Source organism: Empidonax traillii, unplaced genomic scaffold (genome assembly GCF_003031625.1).
Source record: "Empidonax traillii isolate 1590-97213 ecotype Southwest subspecies unplaced genomic scaffold, ASM303162v1 scaffold847:size276119, whole genome shotgun sequence".
Classification (NCBI taxonomy): domain Eukaryota; kingdom Metazoa; phylum Chordata; class Aves; order Passeriformes; family Tyrannidae; genus Empidonax; species Empidonax traillii.
The window spans coordinates 151,071-173,725 of NW_020956040.1; the positions used below are offsets into that span (position 1 = coordinate 151,071).

The 22,655-nt window shown below is 37.9% G+C and overlaps 1 protein-coding gene across 6 annotated transcripts in view; it reads left to right on the top strand.

Moving 5' to 3' along the window:
* The window catches only part of KIF6 (kinesin family member 6), a 173,724-nt gene that overhangs the window by 121,705 nt on the left and 29,364 nt on the right, over window positions 1-22,655 (top strand). For all 6 annotated transcript variants that reach the window (XR_003573293.1, XR_003573294.1, XR_003573295.1 and 3 more), the window contains one exon: window positions 12,742-12,792. Coding sequence is in view for 3 of the 6 variants with exons in the window: in XM_027902168.1 (XP_027757969.1) it covers window positions 12,742-12,792 (51 nt within the window). In the remaining 3 variants the exon portion in view is untranslated. The remainder of the gene's footprint in view (window positions 1-12,741; window positions 12,793-22,655) is intronic.

The following is a 22,655-nucleotide window of genomic DNA, read 5'->3' on the forward strand; positions in this document are numbered from 1 at the left end:
CTTATTTTTCTATTTGGTTGTAATTCCTTCCATTTTAACTTATTTTCTTCTTTGCATGATGAAATGTAGCTTACTTTCAACTTGATTGTGTTAAGATTCTTTTTCTACTGCTTCAGGCATGATTTCTATGGCCCAGTGTAGCCAGAGATCTGTAGAGCACAATATAAAAATGCTATGCTCTCTCACGGCATCTTTTGAAAGACCTCTCTCAAGGTGCTGTAATGCAGAATAGATGTGATGAATTTTACACAGGCCTGGCAGATAGCTACAACACGGTAACTGGTGGCTACCCTCTTGGGGCAGACTCAGTGCTGTGATGCAAGCTTCCACAACCTATTTTCCTATCCTAGGAGCAACCAGTTGTCTCATAATATAAAGCAGAGTGATGGAATGTATTTTTCTTTCTTGTTAGCAGTTCAGTGGAAGGTTCATGTTAACGACTTTTTTTTGTTTCTGCAGAGTGTTCATAGTGGGTCAGAGTAATCAATTAATTACCTTGTTTGTAATTACCTGATTGTATTTTTGATTCTCATGAGAATTTTTCTTAGAATTTCAGAAGTCACTGCCATGTGAGCAAGGCTCATGTTGTCTTGGAGTAGTGCAGTTGTATTTGCTGAGTGTAATTCTTAACACCCTTTGATTAGGCAATGTATGATAAAATAACATTTTTAGCTGAATGAGAGTCCCCAGAAAACTGATAATAAGATGTGCAAATAAGAAGGAAAGACTAAACTGTATTAAAATAGCCTGTAAAGCATTACTTTGCCTTTCTGAAATTAAGAGAGATAATTCATCTGCTGTACTTACTATATGCAGTGTAAACATCTAGGTCTAGTGCTTTTCTCACCTCAGAGGTAGACCTAGAATGATGGAGCTGTGGCAGAGCTATCTGTTCTGCTTCTGCTCCAGTGTGGATCGTGCTGGGGCAATTGTCAGAGAAGACAGAAGGAAAGACAACGTTGCTCTTTCATCATCAGTCCTGGTTGTTGCAGGATTTGTCTTACCTGGTCTTTTACAGATCAGACTGACAAGAAAACCAGGCAGCTCTAGCAGCTTTCTTGCAGCCTTTTTGCTTTTTCTGCTCCTCCTTAGAAGAAGAGAATACCATCTTTGGTAATATAACATAGTCTTTGCAGCAGTTCTCAGGAAACTTACTTCAGAAGGTACAAGTCTTTTGGCTTCAGGGGGCAATGCATATGTTAATGCCAGTGCTAAATATTGTCCATTGTTTCAGAGTAGCTTGCATATGTTTGTTTTTACTTTCAAACAATAGGCAATGCCCCAGGGTGACAGTGCATAGGCTGAATGGGTCCTTAGAATGAGAAAACACAATTTGTCAAATGACTTATTCAGAAAATACCAAACTGAATGAATTCATTTGAACAGCTCTATTATGCTCCCCTGGTGTGCTATTCTTTAAACAGAAGAACCTTATTAGTGTAACAGTCACTGCAGGCCTAAGATGTTAATGTTTTCTTTGGACCTGTGTTGGAATTTACATATGTAGGAAACATTTTCATTTTCTAATTATTACAAATGATGTTCTGTTCTTTGGAAACAGAAGTATTTTCAGGGGAAAAAGTTATGCTCAGGAAGACACCAAGTAAACACTTTTTACTTAAGGTTTTCACTAGAATAACTAATGCAAATTGACCAAGTTCATTGGATTTAATCAAGCTATGAACTGCTATGACCATAAACTTTGAAAAATGCTGCTCAGTAACAGATTTTCTGCCTGTAAGCTGTCTTTAGACTGAAAACATAGTCGTTGCTGGATTGCAACACTGCATTTGGCTGTTTTATTAGGGAGTGTGTTCTTAAGTCAACCTGTTCAATTTGCTCTTTTAAAGAAAAGATGCTAGATGATAGTTCAAGCTGTATTGGGGAGGCAAATGTTTAAATCCTACAGTCTTTAGTACCAAAAGTTTTCTTGATCAGAGGATCGTAGAACATGCTGAGTAGGAAGGAACTCATCAAGATCATCGAGTCCAACTCCTGGTCTGTGCAGGACATCCCAAGAGTAACACCACTTGCCTGAGAGCTTCTTGAACTCATACAGGCGTGGTGCTGTGACCACTTCCCTGGGGAGGCTGTTGCAGCGCTCAGCCACCCTCTGGGTGAAAAATGTTTTCCTGATATGCAACTTAAACCTCCCCTGACTCAGCTTCCTCAGCTCTTGTCACGGGTCACTAGAGTGAAGAATTGTGTACCTGCCCCTGTGCTTCCCCTTGTAAGGATGGTGAAGATCACAATGAGGTCTCCCCTCAGTCTCCTCTTCTCCAGGCTGAACAGACCAAGTGCCCTCAGCCACTCCTCATACGGCTTCTCCTGAAGGCCCTTCACTGTCTTTGTTGCCCTCCCTTGGACACTGTCTAAGAGCATTGAGGTGACCAAAGCTGCACACAATATTCAGGGTGAGGCCACCCCAAAACAGAGCAGAGCGGGACAATCCCCACCCTCAACCAGCTGACGATGCTTTGTCTGATGCCCCTAGGACACGGTTGGCCCTCCTGGCTGCCAGGGCACTGCTGACTCATATTCAACTTGCCATAGATCAAGACCCACAGGTCCCTTTCCACAGTGCTGCTCTCCATCCTGTCATTCCCTAGTCTATACACAAAATCAGGAGTGCCCCATTTTAGGTGCATAATCTGGCTCTTGTCCTTGTTAAACTTCAGTGGTTGTCCACCTCTCTGATTTGTCGAGGTCTCTCTGCAGGGCCTCTCTTCCCTCGAGGTAGTCAACAGCTCCTCCCAATTTAGTGTTATCAGCAAATTTAGTATTCCTTTGGAGTGTCCCTGGTGGTGCAGTGGCTAAACCACAGCGTTGTCAACGCTGAGATCTGGGTTCGATTCCCGGTTAGGACACTCCCCAGGCAGATGGAGCTCGTTAGCCCTGTAAGGCAATCCATCTACGTCCTGAGGACCTCGCTGCCACCGTCCAAGCGTGCTTGGCCCCGGCAGATGAACCTCAGGATTAAAGGGTGGGTTCAGTTCAGCGCACACTGTGTCGCACCTAAAAAATCCAATGCGCAGGCTGGAAGGTGGAAAGACCTTCCCCGGTTCTTCGTTCGCGAAGAGACTGGCCATTTAGTATTCCTTTGAGCCCTGCATTTAAGTCATGTATGCCTTTAGTACTGAATGGCCAGAGATTTTAAGAGTGAAAAATCAAACCTTCAAACTCTAGAGAAGTTGACCTCAGCTTATTCAGAGTAGTACTGTTAAAGAGTGATACCCCTTCAAGAGCACAGAAAAACAAATTTGTTTTTCATAGCATCTTGTGGTTCATTTACAAATCTGGACAGCATTCATGCAGACTTGCAGTATAAGCATACAGACCCACATCTACTAAAATACAATAGCTGATTTTTTCTAACCAAACTAGTTCCTAAATCATGTAGGAATAGTGATGTCACCACAGATGGATGTTGCAGAAGGAGTGCAATCAGCAGAGAATAGCTGTATTATGAAGATTTTCTCATGAGCTTTTGTTAAGACTGAGGGACGATGTCTGTTCAGAGCTGATGACATCATTGTGCCACTTACATAGAATCAGGTTCCATTTTAAATTGCTGAGCAATTCAAGAAGCAGACTTAGGCTTATCCACAACAGTAAATATGTGCTGTATCTTTACAGGAAGCTATTTCAGATTTTAGTGGGATGTTAATATGTGTCTAACATATTTTCCCAAGTAATTTCTCAATAATGTAATAATACATATATTACAGGTAAATGAGCCTTAAAAAATGTATCATACACCCATTCTTACTCCAATCTTGTTTCTGTCATCCTGAAACCTTTATATACACAGCCTCAAAACATGGTAACGTATCTAATAAGCTTGAGCACTATACTTTTTTATTTATTTTATTTTTAATTTTGTGTCATATCTGTCAGATTTTTAACATCAGTCTGTCTCATTTTACTAGAAGTTTACACAGCAGTAAATTGCAGGACAATTTCTTCATTAAGATGATAGAAAAATTTCAGAAGTTTGTGAAGCTGAAGTATATAGTGAGGCCTAGGACTCTATACTCAATTTTATGTTGAGCAGCTCTGGCCAGAAAAAATGTCACAGTATGAAACTGGACATCAGATTGTTGCATAGAAATAATAAAGCCATACAGGCAGTATTAATAACAGGAAATAACTGTGTTCATCTTATACTTGGATATAGTCACTCTCTGTTTAAAGCTTCAGGGGGTAGAATTCTTTAGTTTTGACTTTGCTTGTTTGTGCTTTTAAGACCCTTTATTTATTTTTTAAGCTTCTTATATTTGGACATTAAAAAAACAAAAGAAAACAAAAAAGCTGTATACAAAGCTTTTTCTCTGACTTTATTTTCCTTATTCTTTCTCTTCACATTAATTCCTCAGAAATAATCAAGAGATAAGCTACATTAGTCATGTGAACATCCAGAACACTAAATTCAGAGATTATGGCTCTTTATCCATATGGCATTGCTTTTCAGTCATGCTTTTTGGACCAGCTTAATATTTAATTCATGAACAAATACATGTGATAAACAACAGAACAACAGCTTCCAGATGTGCATTGTTTCTGTCTCTTTTCTAGCATATGAAGATAGATACACAGAATATTTGTTAACTTTGGGCAGTACTTAAAATAGCACTCTGGCACCTAAGGTATAGCTTAAATGAAATTTAGGTACCTAAATTCAGGAGACCTATCCAGGAAAAACAAACAAACAAACAACTAACTGCCATTGCTGGTACATACAGAAGCACTGCTTTATTGACTGAGCTACTATATCCTCCCCACTGAGAATCCAGAAATGATGTGTCCTTCTGCTGAAGTGTCCTGGAATATGCTTGCTGCTATATATCCGTGCTTGGCTGAAAATGCCTGGGCAGTAATAAGTAGTGACAGTCAACCTTGGGACGATAGAATAAAGGTCCAAACATTGGTTTCTAGATTCAGAAAGTATCCAGGTTCTGAGTTCCAGTTTCAAGGAGATGTTGAACTGCAGTCCAGACCCCTTAGTGTTTTCTGTTGGTTATCCTAGATATCCCGATGTTCAGTATCTGGTTTGTTAGGACTTTGTGTGCATTAACCACTTGCCATATTCTGCTTCCTATGGAAAGAAGTCCAGTGCCTTTGGGTGAATGAGAGTTGAGGAACATGCTAGCATTTCCCTCATTTAAATGCATGGGACCTTGAGGAATATCCCAACAATTAAGGCCTATGCAGCCTATGATAGGTCTGTACTTACAGGGAGAGAGAGGTCCTGAGTGATGTCATCAGGAAAATAAATTCAGTTTCTCTACAGCTACGCTGTTTAACCCTATCAGAGCATTTTTTTGTTCTGTAGCAGCCAGAGTGTATGAAAGGCTAGTAGAAAAAAAAAAAAAAAAAAAAAAAGTGGTATAAAAGGTGCTGTGGAAATGCAGGGCAAACAATAAACAGTTACAGGAATGAACATCAATCAGAAAGTGTGAATAATCATCTTGTGAGAAAAAAAAAAAATGTAATCTGGCCAGAACTAACAAGAATATGTAGGAAAATGGAACGAGACCTAATATGGAGGTTAGAAATAAATGCATAGAAATGGGTACAGAGTTTAGAAGACTGTATATTGAGTAGTTCAAGGAATAATAAATGAGTCACAGAATCACTTAGATTGCAAAAGACCTCCAAGAGCATTGACATCAACCTTTGACCAATCACCATCTCTTTAACTAGACCATGGGACTAGGTGCCAGATTCAGTTGTTTCTTGAACACCTCCAGGGATGATGACTCCACCACCTCCCTGGGTAGCCCATCCCAATGCCTGACCACCCTTTCAGTGAAGAAATCCTTCCTGAGAAGTCCAGTGTCATCCCATAGAAATGACTGTCAGAGGCTGCTGTCTCATAAGCTTTCTGTCTGTAAGTTTGATCATGCTTGAAGGTAATTAATGTGTCAGTAAAAACTCTTATTGCCTCAACTGAGTATTTCAAGGAAGGAAACACGTCCCAGTCAGATATTTTAAATAGTAATCTCAAAATGTGCAATATCCTACATTATAGTAAAATATATGCATTTGAATCTGTGATATTTAAACTTCAAGGAAGGTGATTAAGTTGGGTTGGGAGTGGAAGTCAGGGTTGTGCTTCCAGTTCTGAACCTATTGTCTTTTCTGGGGTCTCCCACTGATGAATTCTACTAAATACTATCAACTTCCTTGCTCCTGATGGTCTGCCCTATCTCTTTGCTGGCAGTCACTGTCTCCAGTCCTTTCTTCCCAGCTGGCAAACGAGCGTGTTTACTACATTGTAGTTGACTCCTTGATAGTGTCTCAGCTTAAATTGGTGGTACGCTTGTGCTGAGATGGCAAGCTGTGATAGAGCAGGCAGAACACAGGCAGAAATTTGCTTCTACCCCCTCTGCTGTGGGGCAGTGACCTTGGACAGCAAACTTTGGGATGAAAGGATGGGAGAGTTAAAAGGAGAGCCAGTAGAATCTTAAACCATTGGAGATGTTTCTTCAGTGAACAAAAGGCAGAAATCTGCAGGTCATAGTTAACAATATGTTACCTCATGTTATGTATTGTCACTAATTTATTTTTAATGCTGATGAGGGTTGTATTTTATACCTTTAAAAATGCATGTGCTATAATCAAGAGGCCTTGAGTGCTACAATACTGTTTTCTCCCCTTATGCCACCAAGGGCTTTCTGAAAATGAGGAGCTATCAGATCACATGGAGACTTGGCCAACCATGTATCCCAAAATAAAGCATTTTCATCAGAAATAGTGTTGCTAATGCAGACTACTTTGCTTCTGCACATTGTCCCAAGAGAGCCAATTGACATGTTTTTGCCATCGGAGAAGGACTAAGTTTGAAAAATAGTAAGAATTTCTCCCAAATATTTTTCTGGGTCAGAGAAAAGCTGGATGGTTTATTGGCTCTTAATGCTGCAGGATTTCGAGTTAGAACAGAATGATTTTTTTTTTATTTCATGATTTTTCTTGTCAGATACTTTTTGTCATAGGCTGTGTTCTCATGCAATATCAGCATCAGATTTTAAAAAGTATCCAACACATCTGGTTATTCAATATTCACATTTGGACATTCAATAATTGTCTATGCTTGATATTCTTCATTTGAGAAATTATTCCACTTGAATATCTCCATTTGGGTTCAATGTCCCCTACTTTCAGGAATACTTTGTAAACTGTTACAACTCTGACCTCAAGAGCAGTTAAAAATGTACCTCTGCAAGGCTCATGGAATTAATGTGACTGCTGCCCTCTTTGTCTATAAAAGCCTGCCTCAGTGCTTATTTGCTGAATATGCAGCTTTAATTTGCTCATTCAGCAGGACTTCTTATCTGATTCTAGTGGAGGCACTCAACTTTATGAATCAGATTTAATAGATCCAGAGTCTTAATTAGGTCTTCATAGTTGGGTCCAACTGCAAATGTAGGGGCATTGCATTACTAACAAAACCCCTGCATATTTCCTGTCATGGTTTAACCCCAGCTGGCAACTAAGCATCACACAGCCACTTGCTCATTCCCCTCTGGTGAGATTAGGGGGGAAACAATCAGAAGGAAAAAAGTGAGAAAACTTGCAGGCTGTGGCAAAGACAGTGTAATGTGTAAAGCAAAAGCCATGTGTGCAATCAAAGCAAAATTAAGAATTCCTTCACTCCTTCCCATCAACAGCCAGGTGTTCAGCCATGTCAGGAAAGCAGGGCTCCATCACTCCTAACAGTGACTTGGGAAAACAAATCCCATCATTCCAAATGCCCCTGCTTCAGTCTTCTTCCCTCCAGTTTTTTGTAAGTAAGGATGGTGCTGGAATATCCCTTTGGACCATTGGGGTCAGCTGTCCCAGCTTCTTGTGCACCCCCAGCTTATTGACTGGTGTGACAATGTGAGAAACACAAAAAAAGAAGAAACAACTAATATCATATAGATCAATTAGGGACTCAAAATTTCCTGGAGGGTGAATTCTAGGAATCAGAGGTTCCCTGGATTTGTAAGAGGTTGTTCAGCTTAATATTTTATATAACACCAAAATGATTTCACGGTGAAGAAAGAGAGACAGCATCCTAGATGAGGTTTAAAGGTTTCAGGATCTCCAGGATGGAAGGACTTACTAGGATAAACACAGGCTTGGAAAATGTAAAATAATAGAAAAATACTAAAAAATAACAAGAGATGAAAAGTTATTGACAAAGGCTTTAGCCTATCAATTACCGAGTCAGAATAGACCCTGTGCCAGGTTAAAGGTCTATCCATACCAACAGCAACAAATATTCTCAAAGAGAGGGAGTTAAGGTTGTATGTGTACTCTTAACTTGACCAGCACTTCTGTCTTTTAAGTTAGCAGCCTCTGAAACATTATAATAGTATTATATGGAGGATCTGATAAAACATAAGAGAAGTATTAAAACCTGTCATATGGGCCCCAAAAAAATGAAATAATTTTTTTTAATCAGTGTTTTTTTATTTGTAATATAGTCGTTTTTGTATTGTCCTGAAGCATATGCAGTATGGTCAAAGCATTCATTATCTGGAATAAATTGGAAGATAATTTCAGATCCTTGAAACGGTCTGGAACAACACAAAGACAAGAAGTTAAAGCCGTATTATTCAACTTATGTGTTCTGTCATATTTAGTCACCATATGGGATACTTTCCTCTGCTTTACATCAGTCTTAATTAGAGTTCTCTAGTCCATTTTGTCTTCTCTGTTTCCCTCCTTGCTTTTGTGTCCTGTCACAGAGCTGAATTTCTGTGTTACCAGTTCATCTCTTTTCCATACCTCAGGATGGTACATGTGTCCAGAAATACAGGCCAAAACCAACAGATTTATCACAGCCTTAATGACAGCTGGCTGCATGCTGAGTGAATTCTTAAATTCCCCAAAACTACTTTTTTGCCAAAACATGTGGAGTTGCAGCATTCAACATTTTCTTGGGACCGTTATCTCCAAATGAAGAATGACTGCACTGGAAAAAAATTTGGTATCAGCTATAGACCTATTTTTAACTTCTTGTTTGGTGAAACTTCAGGAAACATAATTAGCCATATGTTGAGAGATGTTCTCCAAGTCCTAAATTCAATTTTTGCAAACCACATTTAAGCACTACCTTGTCCACAGCTTTATACTGTTGGAATCAGAAGACATAGGGGTTTTTTAATGAGAATGTGATTCTTCATATTTCTTTGGGTAAATATTTGTGTTTATGAAGATTGTAGAACTGGCAGTACTAAAGACTGAAATCTTCCATTTGTTTATATGGGAAGATCTGTGCAGGCAACAGTACTGGAATCACCCCCTACTTCTGACACTTATGAACTTCAAGCCTTGCATTGGTGTTCTCAGAGGCAGAAAAGTAGAGCAGTTCAGAAACATTCATTCTCCCCCACAAGTATTTATCCTGAAAACAAAACAAGATTACTTTAATCAAAAACATGCACAGAAAATCTTAAGCGTATGTCAAAAATAAGAGTTTCTATGTGAAAACCAATTTTTTTTTCCAAATTAAATCTAAATAAACTGTCAGATTTCAAATTGGATCAAAACAAATTGAAAGATTAAATCACATTTGGCTAAATCTTGGTATGGAATTATAGTCAGGTGCCTCATGATACCACCATGTCCCCTGAATCAGAATTCCTATTTGGACTAATTTTCCCATTACAAGTACAGCTTCTCCTCAGGAAGTTTTCTGCAAAATGAAGTTCAGTTTTTGCTGCCTTGAAAAGGTGTTTTGGACTATGTGAATCGGAAAAATGTCACCTTTCTGTTTCTATTTAAAGAATAAAAACTCTTGCTAGAAGAGTGCTGACACTGGATTTTTGATTTTCTGGACAAAGGAGAAGTTTTCTTTGGTTCCTCTCTGACTACAGGTGGTCTGGTTCCAGCTTCTCATTCTTTCACAAATCTGCCAAAATCAAGAAGGACAAGGCTTCTTGCAACATCGTGGTCCATGTTATGGATGGAGCAGAAGCGTACAAAGGCTAGAATGAAAGGGGAGAGGAGCATTTGGGGCAGTTTCACGCTGCTGACTGCTCTGACAAAGCTTGCAATAGAAGTAGAACTTCTGCAGCCTCTGTGGTTTCCATCCCAACTGTGTTGAGAGTGTATTCTACATGATTAAAAGTCAAGCCTCTTGGCTATAATCGTTTAAAAACAGTCCCCATGTTCTTGTGTTTCCACATATTTGTTCTGATGGCAAGCTGTTATCTATCTGTTTGATCTTACTTTCATTGACTTGTTTGCCTTGCTTTTTTCAGTTGACCTCATTGCCACTTGAAATGCAAAACATTTAGATTGCTGATGATCTGTTTCTAGCAAGGTTAAAGAAGGAGAAATAACACCATATATTGACAGAACTCTATGTCTCCCTTATTTTCAGTTGGCTATTGATGAACAGCATATTCTCACTACTAGAACCACTTTTATCAAATGACAGTGGCAGCTCACAGTGCATAAGAAAGAGAGTTTCTAAGCTCTTACATGAAGATAAATGTATAGATAATTTTCTGAGGCACCTCAGTTAATGGTAATCTATTGAGATGAATCTCAAGATTACTACAAATTGTTTCATGGCTGTCTCATGGCTCAGTATTGAGTGAGTAACATCACACTGTGTGATGCAGTGCAATAGAATACAAGGATCTAAATATCCAGAATAGCAAAAAGCAATTTGAGGGGAAAAATAGCACATTTAATTACATTTTACTGAATATTTACATCAACTTAGTTGCTTGATAAAGCTTTCAAAGCACAAATATGGTGAGCATTGATCATTTAACAGGGTTTTTATTTGTAAAAATTATTAATGGGGGGTTGAGATGGAGGATTTATTTGTTTGTTATAGCAGGGGTAGATGAGGTTATGTCACTTAATCTGTTTCTCAGTAGCTGAAGACTTTTCTTAATTTTACAGCTAACTTTAGGTACAGAAGAATTCATTGGTTTAAGTAAAAATAACTAAAAGGATTAAAACTTCCTCTGCAGAAAAAATACAGTATCTATGCAGTATCTATTTTATAGTCAAGGAGTAGGTAAGGTGCTTTGGTTTGTTTGTTTCTCTATAAATATTCAAAACAACAAAACTTTACTGTTACACTGTAATATATTGCATACAATATCATTTCTACAATGCTACTAAATACTTTACAATTATTTTCACAATTCCCCAAAAAGTTTAATTTGTCATGGCTCTTTTGTGCTCACAGAGCAATCTAATTCTCATGACCTGTGAATTCCAAATCTTTTTTTGCATTCTCTGGTTAAGCATTTGACAACTTGTAATGAGTTAATTTGCTCTGATTAGCTTACTCTGTAGGTCTTCACTTGTAAGCAAAAGGATATTTTTAATTCAGAATGCATGCTAATACGATGTAGATAATCAGAGGTCTGGGGAAAAAAAAAAAGTGAATCCAGTGGATTTTTTTTCTTGCCCTGGTATCCAGATGTACAACTTAGTAAAGATTATGAACAAGTCTCTGCTTAGAAATGGTTTTAATTTGAAAACTTGAAAGGCATAATTCCATCCTCCCTCAGAACACATACACTGCTGAAATTGCACATTTAGCATTATATTTTTCCTTTATTGGTTCCCATGTCATAATTTAATTATGGTTTGAAATAATTGGTAAACTGAAACAGTGTCATAGAACAGGGAGGAAATTGATAAAAGAAGGGTAAAGGTGAGTTATATGAGTCTTGAGAGCCTAACTAGAAATAATGAGATAACAAAATTTTAGTTAATTTTTGGTTGAAAATCGACAACCTCTACACTGTGACTTACACTGAGTAATTGTTGTGGTTTAGGAATTGTACTCCCCAGTTCACTGCCTCCACCAAGACTCTAAACCACACACCGCTCTTTCTCTCACTCCCCTGCTTTCTCCCCACTTCCCCACTGCTGTGGGTGGAGAGCAGAATTGGAGGCATAAAAGGCAAAGATCACAGGTTGAGATAAGGACAATTATCTGGAAACAGCAATGAGATAAGAAACTGAACACTAACAGCAAGAGCACTAATGACAGAGTGTACAAGATAGGAAAGGATTCGTGATACCAGGCAATACTGGATGTCTCCCTCTACCACGTTTTCTCAACTGGAAGGAACCCCTTCTCCCTGGAACAAGAGTCTTTTTCCCACCATCCCCAGCAATGACATGAGGTGGTATAGAATAACCTCTGTGTCCTGGCCATGCCCCCTCCTAGCTACTGAAAAAATTAACCCTGTCCTATCTGGAACCAGGACACTACTAGAACTTGCAGAAGGTCTAGCACATGGGATATTTAAAACTGGGCTGGACAAACAGGAAAAATGGACAGTAGGGAATCAATTTTTCACTGGCAAAGATGTGGACTAGTGACCCAATATCTCTCCTTTCCACTGGTAGTGCCTATAAGTCTGAAAAAATACTTGGAATTCTGTATATCTTTTAGTTTCACTCAGATTTCTTTTGTATCTAGCAACAACAGATCATTATCCTATGAAAGGGCTTGACAGTAAAGACCTTCATTTTCAGTTTTTCTTACTGGACAAAGTTAAATGTTAGGATGTGTAGAGTCACATTGTGCTTACTTGTTTACTTGCAGAAGAGAGAAGGACAGAACTCAGGAGGACAGATGTCCAATGGATCACAAAAAAAAACTCCTAAAATTGTCCAGCAGCACAGGGAATTTCAAATGGTGGGAAATAATGACTTCATTGATTTTTGACATTTTAAATTCTAACTATCTGCATTTTGTATGTTTTACAGACCGTCTGAAAGGAGAGATAACCCAGAGGCACATTCAGAGAGCAGCTCTAGGTAAGAGCGTAACATTTCAGATACAGATGGGATGAATCTGCCTGTGAGGCAGGTTGTATTTTCTATGAAGCTTTTGCCACAGTATTTCTGCAATATCCATGCCATAAAGAACACAGACTTTGTGAACTTTGCCTGAAATTTCACTCTAAAGGCATCTTATTTTATATGTGATGAGAAAAATTATACAAAATTCTTACAGGTTTTGGAGTTTGGTTTCTGATGAGTCTAATTTGGATTCCTGTTAACAGACATTGGTATGTCCTGAGACTGAGCTAGTAGCCATATTGCCACAATCTGTCTAACATCCTTTTTAATTTTTTTTAATTTTTCTCATTCTGAGGGGGGCTGAAGGCATATACAGGTCATTTCTCTCGCATCTAGTTATAGAAGTTGAGAAGTTATTTCTTGCAGTTTCTGTTGACACAGCTGTGAAGCTAAGAGTGTCTGTGTAAGTTGTTCACATAAGTGTAAAGTCATCCAAATTTGTTTTAAGATGGTTAAAGCTGACTCCACTGACTTTGTAGTGAAACACCCTAGAAGTGTTCATATGAGAATTCCACTTTTGGGACAATAAACTTCAGCTAAAATTTGAGAGAAAACTGCTGTTGCAATAACAGTTTAGATCCCCCTTCATTTAAATACATAAAAGAATCCCAAAATGTGCCTTCATAGACCTTCTTCACATAAAAGATGGAGCTAACTCAGACCAGATTGCGGTTGATGCATTTATTTCTATGTATGCATAATACAGAGAACATTATTTGTCTCTTAGCAAGAGGGAGAAGATTTAGGGATTTTCTTAATCCCAAAAGTCAGGCAAGTAAGTTACTGCAGAAAAAAAGGTAGTTTCGCTTTCTGATTTACCCACGCATCTCAAGCTTTGTTGATGATATTATTTTATATCTCTATCCATTTTTATTTTGATAATCAGCACTGAAAATTAATGTTATTCATGTCAATAAAGCCCAGAAGTTAAACTCAATCTATTTTGATCAGTATGAGAAGGGGATATTAAGAAGTTGCTGATCTTTTCCCTAGTAGCCAGTGATACAACACATGGGAATGGTTCAAAGCTGCATCTTGGGAAGTTCAGACTTGATATTAGGAAAAATTTCTTTACCAAGAACAGGCTTCCTAGATAGGTGATCAATGTCACATACCTGACAGTGTTTAAAAAGCATTTGAACAATGCCCTTGTTGTAATAGTAATATGCTTTAACTTGTGGTCATAGGAGTAGATGATTGTTATAGTTACTGTCCAACCTCTTTTCTCTCCCCTCCCCTTCCCTTTCCTTCCCTCCCCTCCCTCTCTCCTCGCCTCTCCCCAATCTGAAGGTGGTATATTCATGGATTTTTTTTTTTCTCTTTCATTCACTCCAGGTTTTAATACTGTCTGTTTACTAATTTTTTGCCACTTTAAAAAGTTATATCAAGCTGAATCATAGCAATGCTGTTTATGGAAATCCCTTATTCAGTGTTTTGAAAAATTAGGTGATACATTTTGAATGTGTGTTTCAGTTTGAATGATAATATCTGGGTTTGTATATTTTTTTTACTATATAGAAAATTGTGTTTCAAACATTGTTTTCAATAACTAAACTGCTTTTCATAACCTAGGTAAGCCTAATTTTTTCATGTCCTGGGGAAAGGCCATAGTAGTGACTTTACCAGCTATACATTTACATTGTAAATATTCTATTAGTATTCTAAAATGTAGCAGGCAACCCATGAATTTTTGCCTTTTGTTTTAAGCACTGCTGTCTGCCTATCATCCCAAAGTCTGGACAGCACAAATTATTTTCCAGTATTTTCATTATTCTTTTAAATACTCTGGATATTTAGACTTAATATTTATTCTATGAGTTGGGGAGTATTGTTTACCTGCCTGCCTTTTTGAATGATTCTTCCAAGGAGTAACAGGTGTCAAGTCTCCCAGGAACTTCTCGACGACCAGAATGTCATCAAGATATTTTTACTGAAAACTGCCTGGTAAAAGTTCTAATTAAGAGTCTGTTGAAATCCCGACATGAAATAAAACACACCATTGTTTCAATTAGAAACCAAGTTAATATCTTCCAGCTGCCTTTTTTTTTTTTTTTTCCATAGAGAATGTTATGGTTAAAACTCCTGAAGAAGCTATTCTAGTTGGATTTTAACAGTGTAGTTTTGTCTCCCTCATGGCTGTGCTTAAGATGTGGATTTATTATTGAAGGAAAACTCCACTACTTAGCCCATTGCTCTTAGCTATCTCTTTTAAAACACCATATGCTGGAAGTTCACAAATAGATGGGAGGTTTCATCAGAGTCAAGGGGCTGCTCTGTGTTTGTCAGTACACAACCAGAAACATTGAATATTTTATGCAAAATTGCAAGGATTCACTCTCAGTGTGACTTTCATCTTTATTAATTATAAAAATACTTTATTATGCAACTAACTTCTTTTAGTTATCTCCAGTGAGATCTTTCAGAGTAACATGCTTAAAAGCATTTTTAGGCAGGATTTTTGCATGCCTAACTGCATTTTTAGGCAGGATTTAAAATAAAATAATGTACACACTGCTAAAGTATTCACAGAGAGAAAACACTGGGTCATCAGGATGTTTCTCGGCTGAAAAAATAGGAGGAAAGAGAGGGAAAAATGGCTTTTCCTGGAGTTTGCAGTGTTGTAGAAGAAAAGTAAGGGGTTTGTTTGATTCTAGTGAAATATTAGGATGCTCTAGCAGCATTTCTGTAAAATACAGGGCCTGGTTCTCCATTTTCTTATTCCAGTTTTGCATAGATGGAGCATGATTGCAAGCAGGACAGTGTAACATTATTTGCCAGCACTGGGGGGAGACTGAATCCTAAGTTGTCCGTCCCTGGCTGATGACATAGGAGATCCTATGATGTATTGTAATGGGAGGATGCTTCTATGGGGATGTAGTCACATTAGCAAAGGTGTGTTTTGTACAATTACTTTCCTTAACAAAAGTAACTGTGCCATGACTTGCCCAGTTTTGCCTATTCGACTACATCTTGGGTAGAGGCCTCTGTTGGGTCAACTCTGGAAAGTTAGGAAGGATCCTTGAACATACTCCTGACTGATCTGTCCATATCAGCAGAAATGTTTAGTAAATCTACAAGTCCCCCAGGCTGTTCAGTCAGCTTCAAGCAGATTGGGACAAAGATTCATGCACAGAAGGATCACCCATTATGTGCAGCCTGAAACATGTTTCCTAAGTTAACATGAATGTTAATCTGCAGCCAGTGGTGCAGCATCTTCAGCACAGCATGCCCCTCATTACTGATAATTACAGGTGGTTAATCAGTTTAGCTGAAATGCAGTTTTGCAGTTTTCCATTTCAAATACTTTCCTTTTCATCACTTTCTCCATGAGACTCCCTTCTCTTTTTGTGTAAGTTTTGAAATCTGGGCTAGTAGCAATTCTTGCTAGTAGCAATCCATTCTTTTGGAATTCTCCTGAAAACATCAAGAGATGGCAAAATCCTTCTGCTTCTGGGGAGGTTTGTACTAAATTACTATCCAAAAAAATAAAAAGTAGGACAAATGTGGGTCTTTGTAAGTAATCTGCATCCTTTGTACAGATTTCAGCATTAAGGTGCAGTTTTATCAATATTTTATTAAAAACAAAAAAACAAACAGAACCTCTGCTTGTTTTTCCAGGTTTTATAACTTGAGTTTTAGAAATAAGATTCTGTATTTCCGCTGTTATTCAAAGAGCTCTTCCAAAGTTCTTTTTTAAGCAAAATTCCTTTGAAAAAGCCTATTCCTCATAAAAAAAAAAAAAAAAAAAATTACTAGGTGAGTCAGAAATAGCAGATATATTTGAATCCCTGAAAAGGCATACCAGCATTTGATTTAGTGTGGCAAATGCCTGATAGCCGGGCTTTTGGCATGTTATTTTTGTATTTAGATTTGTAACACATATTTGTTTTAGGCAAAAGTAGAAAAATTTCTCCTTATCTTTGTACCCTCTACAGCCTTGTCTATATCATCTTCTCCTACATTTTCAAAGCTAGATAACTGTTCTGAAGGTATTAGTATCAGTTTATGTCCTTTTTCTTGCCGTGATGGGTGTTTCTTTATAGCATGTTTGATTCTGCTTACTCACCTTTTCTTGATTAGAAGTGAAAGAACATGATCAAAACCAGAATTAAGCAGGGACAGGCAGTGCTGTATAATTAATGTCTCAGAGTACTCCTGCAGGAGTATTCTAGCCAGAGTTAGGAAATAATTTCAAGAAAGCATTCCACCAATATTTGTGGGGCTGCCACTACCATATATCCCATCTATACCCGATGGAAAGAAAATATGTTGTTCGACACATTTCTGCATATCTGAAGAGTCAGAATGGGCAACTGTTGCTCCCAGTTGTGCAGGGTGTTAGATCACAGAATCACAGAATTATTTGAGTTAGAAGGGATGCTTAATTATCGTTCAGACCAACCTTTCAACCATGGGCAGATACATCTTTCACTAACTCAGGTTGCTCGGAGCTTCAGCCAATCTGAGCTTGAACCTTCCAATGTGGCCCATGCCACTAGAAAAGCTGATCCACCGGGATTTGTATGTGGTATATAATATATGTGTATGATAGTTCTCTGCAACCACTGCAGCATCTTACAGACATATATAACATTAATTAGATTAATAATTATAACTGTCTTGAACTCATCTGCTGTGATCTGTGTCAGTGGAAAGCACATCGCACTTCCAAACTGCTGGTTTGCATCAGAGTTGATCTGTTATTTAAATAAATCCATATTTAAATAAAATGAGCTTGGTTTCTTTCACTTCTTTACATCTTGTAACTCAGATGACATTTATAATTTTTCATATGAAGCAGAAGATTCTTGATCTGTGCTAATGCCTTGAAATGAAGAGACACAAGTGTTTTCAATCACAAAATGACAGAAGCTGACCAAACTGGCAGTTTGTGTTTTCCCACACAAATCCAGCACAGTCCATGGAGAATAATAGACGGCCTGTTTCAAGGCCATCATTCTTGGTGCTGAAAAATGATATCTTATGTATGGGCTAAATAAAGCACTTTAGAGAAATAATCTCTTTGAAGTCCAGAATTTTAAGGAGGTTTTTGGGTTTGTTTTTTTCTGTGTGGGGTGGGGATTTTTTGTTGTTTTGGGGTTTTTTTGTTTTGTTTGTGTGTGTGTGTGTGTGTGTGTGTGTGTGGTTTTTGGTTGGGTTGGGTTGGGTTGGGTTGGGTTGGGTTGGGTTTTTGGGGGTTTTTTGTGGGAGATAAAGCAACATGTCCCCAGTACTACTAATCATCCAAGGGGTAAAGTATGCCAAAGAGCAGTGTAGTCAGTTTGCAATAGCCTCAGAATAAGGGCAAGATTTCTCTTAGTAAATCATAAATTTGATATGCACAATGTTTCTGTGTGTTACATTCTTCTATACATTTGTACTTCAAATGTCAAGCAACAGTGGTGTTTTTGTAAAAGTTCCCTGTTCTTGTGCATGCAGGGAACTTATTTTATTCCTAGGGTGACCTCTAGTGGTAACGAAGCCACTGTTTTTTTAGTGATGGGTTTGATTTCTTTCGTGTATTTCAAAGAAAACAGGAATTCTGAGAGTGACAGAAAGCTGGTAAGATTGTGCTTGTTAAAAAGGGTGATGATTTTTCACTGTTGTTAAGACAAAGATATCGATAGCAACAGCTGATGAAAATTCAGAAACCAGTACCTCTTGGCTTTTTTTAAAAGAAAAGTTTTACTCTGAGAAAGATAAAGCTACTTTTGAATTTGCTGTGAATTGTATCATCTTAAGTGCTTTTAGTAACATTTAGCAAATCAGTTTTTTATCAAGTGCTTGAAGAATATGTAGTTACATAGGACATTACAAGTAGATTACAGAAACTTGTTACTGCAGTGTATTTAAGTCTTTCAGATTTGTCTTGGTGGGAAAAAGCAAGACCTTAGCCTGTGGTAACTGTGAAGTTAGATACCATAACAAACTTATTCTCTTGGTTTTGCATGCTGTTGTTTGCTTCAAGTCAGCAAAGTTTCTGGCTAAAACTAGAGCTCTTGAAGGGCTTTTGTATTTCTGGATCTGCCAAGTCCTTCTGTAAAGATGTTCACAATCAGGAAAAAGAACCGTGGATTGGAAGCAGCAGCGGAACAAGCAGCAATGATTTCTCTCCCACAGTACCTGAGGTTTCTTTTTAGGTAATATATTTTGGAGGGTTTCCCAGTATTACACTGGAATTAAGTTTAAAACTGTAAGAGTATGTTCTAATAAGAAGACACTTGTTACACCTGTCTGTTCAGGCCTCAATCTCACACAGACCTTTCTTTCCATAGATTTCTCTTCAGTTTTTCTAGGACATTTTGTAGGTTTTTTTGTTGCTGTGTTTTTTCTGTTATTCTTTTTAGCAGGTTTTTCTAGGTACAATGCTAAATTCTAGAGACAGGTATGAGTTTTGCCTTTCATTCTGTCTTCAAGATAGAGAATATTGCATCTTTACTGGAAGTCTTTGCACATATCTCCTCTTGAACTGTCAGAGTCAATTCTGAGATTACTTGTGTGTTCCTATTAATCTTCCCATGAGACCCACTCAACTTCTATCGTATCTCAGAAAAGAGCAAAGGCATCTTTGGATCAAGCGATATTTTTATTAGGAGTCATGAACTTGTAGCACAGCTATTCGGTTCTCAGTTTTATTGACACTGACTTTGGCATTTCACTGTTGTTGGAACAGCTTGCAGTCTCTGTTAGCTTTCTTGCAATAAGTATTTCTTCTGAAATACTGAAAAGTTCAGTGCAAATTGCATTATTATTTAGAGACTCCTTCTGGTGTCTAGCAAGTAAGCATGACAGAATTGGGAGATGAAGCTCTCATTCTCTAGTTTGCTAACTAATTAGGATATTTAAGATATGAAGATTCTATGAGGATAATTACCTGTTGAAAGAGGTCATCAGAGAAGTTTGCGGGATCTCTGTCCATGGAGTTTTTCATGACACGGCTGGACAACCTAATTTTCACTAAACTTTGAGCAGTAGTTTGGACCATGCAGCCTTCCAAGGTCCCTTCCACCCACAATGATTCTATAATTCTAAGACAGGACTTGGAGTGAGGAAAAAACCAGCTTAGTTCTATGCACACAGGCTACTGATTCTAGGCCTGTTTGCTTTAGCTTCAGTATATCTATGAGTAGCCTCTCTCTATTGGCTCTGAAAAGTTTTTAGAAAGTTTAACTAAGGTGTTGTGAACTTCTTTCTTCCAGCCATGTCCAGTGGGTGTGATGGGCAGCTTGACCAGTTCTGTATCAGTCAAGGTTTTCTCTGTGAAAGCTCTCTGAAAGAAACAAAAGTTCTGTAATCTAATGAACTATAAACAACAAATGGAGCTCTTTTATGTCTGCATTTCTTTGAGTTTTTTAAGGTAGTGGTCAAAACTAGAATAGCAATTTTTATGTATCTGATCATATAAAGGATAGAGTGAATGAGAAATAGCAAGGCTAATGTGACATCCAGTGTTTCAGAACAATCTTCAGATCTGGTGAAAAACTTCCATTTTACTTTTTGCTGAAAGAACCAAAGGAAATCAATTCACTGCTTTTTTGCTCAAAATTTTTTGCATATTTAAGATCACAGAGAATAATGTCTTCAAATAAGTAGCTATTAATAATATCCTACAAACGTGCAGAGGTTGGATATACTTCTCCAGATAAGAATCTTGTGCTTAAGTTATAATCATTTCTGGGTATATCAGGATTGTCTCTTCTCAGTATATGGTACAAAGTAATTCATCCAACAGCTACCAGAACATCAAGCTCAATGTCCTTTCCTTCACAAGTCAATGAAAAGAGCTGAATTACACGAAATCCCTAAATACCTCTGTATTTCTTGTATCTTCTTGAGCTGGTAGCCAGCACAGACAGCCCAGCTGTTTTGCAGCTGATAGGTGTGTGCATGGGAAGACCAGCAAAAGTGCAGCACTTGATGTGGGATATGAGAGTGCCCAGCAGGGATAGGGGGTCACAAAACCATAATCTGGACCCTATAACTGCCCGAGTTGTACATAATCAAACACATGTGCTAGAACACTGAACAACATCAAAATTGATCTTAAAGAATAACATTCCTGGTGACGTGAAATCCTATATTGGAGCTTCAGAAATTTTCTGTGAAATTCATACAATGTTTTAAAAAGCATTCAGGAAACTGTTTTAGAGGACCAATGGAGTAGCCATGTGTGAGAGTGGAAAAAAAATTTCTGTAGTACTTCTGTCTTTATCGTACGCTTAACTGAGAAGTCTTACCACATATCTCTGCTGTTTGCACAGAAAAAAACACCAGATGATAAAGGGGCATGAGGCCTAACACCTTTTGTCTTCCTTGAGCCCAGAGTTAAACTAAACACTTTACAGTACAACCCCATGCTCATAATACATTGATTTCACCAATACTAGTGTGTCCTTTTTTTCTGTGTTCCGTCTCATCTACTTCTCTTTTGCAGATGAAAGGACTTTTACTAATACCTTGTAACAGAAAGATCAAAGTTCGGACTGATACTGTCACATACATTTATTTGGTTGGTATTCACTTCTTGAATCGAGGTCAAAGCCTCCTTTATTATCTAGCTTGAAATTACACATCGATTTCAGGACATATCTATACACAACTGAAACAGAAGCAGTGAAGTATAAAAATGTATGTTTATTCTTCTTTAACATGCTTGCAAATGAGGTTGCTATAAATTTAGCATACAGTCCAAAGTAAATGCTTCTGTGCATTGTCACGAGCATTTGTACTGACAGCCACAGACAGAGTTCTACAGAGAATGCAGGTAAAACACCCCTTATTTTTAGAAAAAAACTAGGCCTATTGAATTGATCCCACAGATGCTTCATGCACTGAATTCCTAAATGTGTCCTGCAAGCACAGGATTTACTGTGCATGGCTTTGTATATTCATGCACAGTAAGGCTGGCACTTCTCAGAACTGAGAATCCTCAGCAAGAAATATGGATGCCCTAAGCCTCAGTATTGCTTCTGTGCTCTGTGACACTCAGTGTGACTGCACCTAAGTATTTCTTATTCTTAGCAAAGTTGTGCTATATCATTCTCAGTCAAGTTCTTATCTTGACCGGGCATTACTTTACAAAAGTTGTGGTGGTGTCTTATTGCAACTGCTGTCTGCATATTGGCAGTACAGTATTCCTAATATCTCAGGTTTGTGATAAAGAACTGACTTCAGAAGTATTTTCCATCTTTTTCTTTCAAGAAGAGCATGACAAAGCTTAGCAAAGAGATTTTTTTTTCCCATGAAAGCTCTTGGATGTTGTAAAAATTAATGCTTACAAAGCCTCAAAGCTTATGGATGACAAACGACACCCCTTCTTCGGAGGCAGAGAAAGATCATTCAAATATATCAGGTATGATTTAATCTAATATTATGAACAAGATAAATGATGCAACAGTAATCTCATGTAATCAAATGGTACAATGTATTTATTAAGTGTACGCAAGAATCTGAGTTAGTAGGGGGTTCCTGGCTAAGACCCAGCTTTGTTACCATTCCACTAGATTAACTGGCATGTATGGAACATATTAAACTTGAAGCTGCTTTCCCTTCCCCCTACCCCCACTGTATTTTACTTGTATATTTGGAAACCAATTGAGAATTTTTAGCCACGATGGTTTCAGAAACTTTCATGGCTTAAGTGCAGCTGATGTTAAGGGAATGCCTTCTATTGTGTATGCCATGGATTTTGAGGAGTAAATATATAGATGACTAGTTTCAAAGAAGAAACTTGAGGGAATTGAAGTGTGAGTCTGTATTTAGCCAAAACAGTTCACTGAGATGGGAAAAAATAGCTCTACTTTCCAGGTGTACACTGG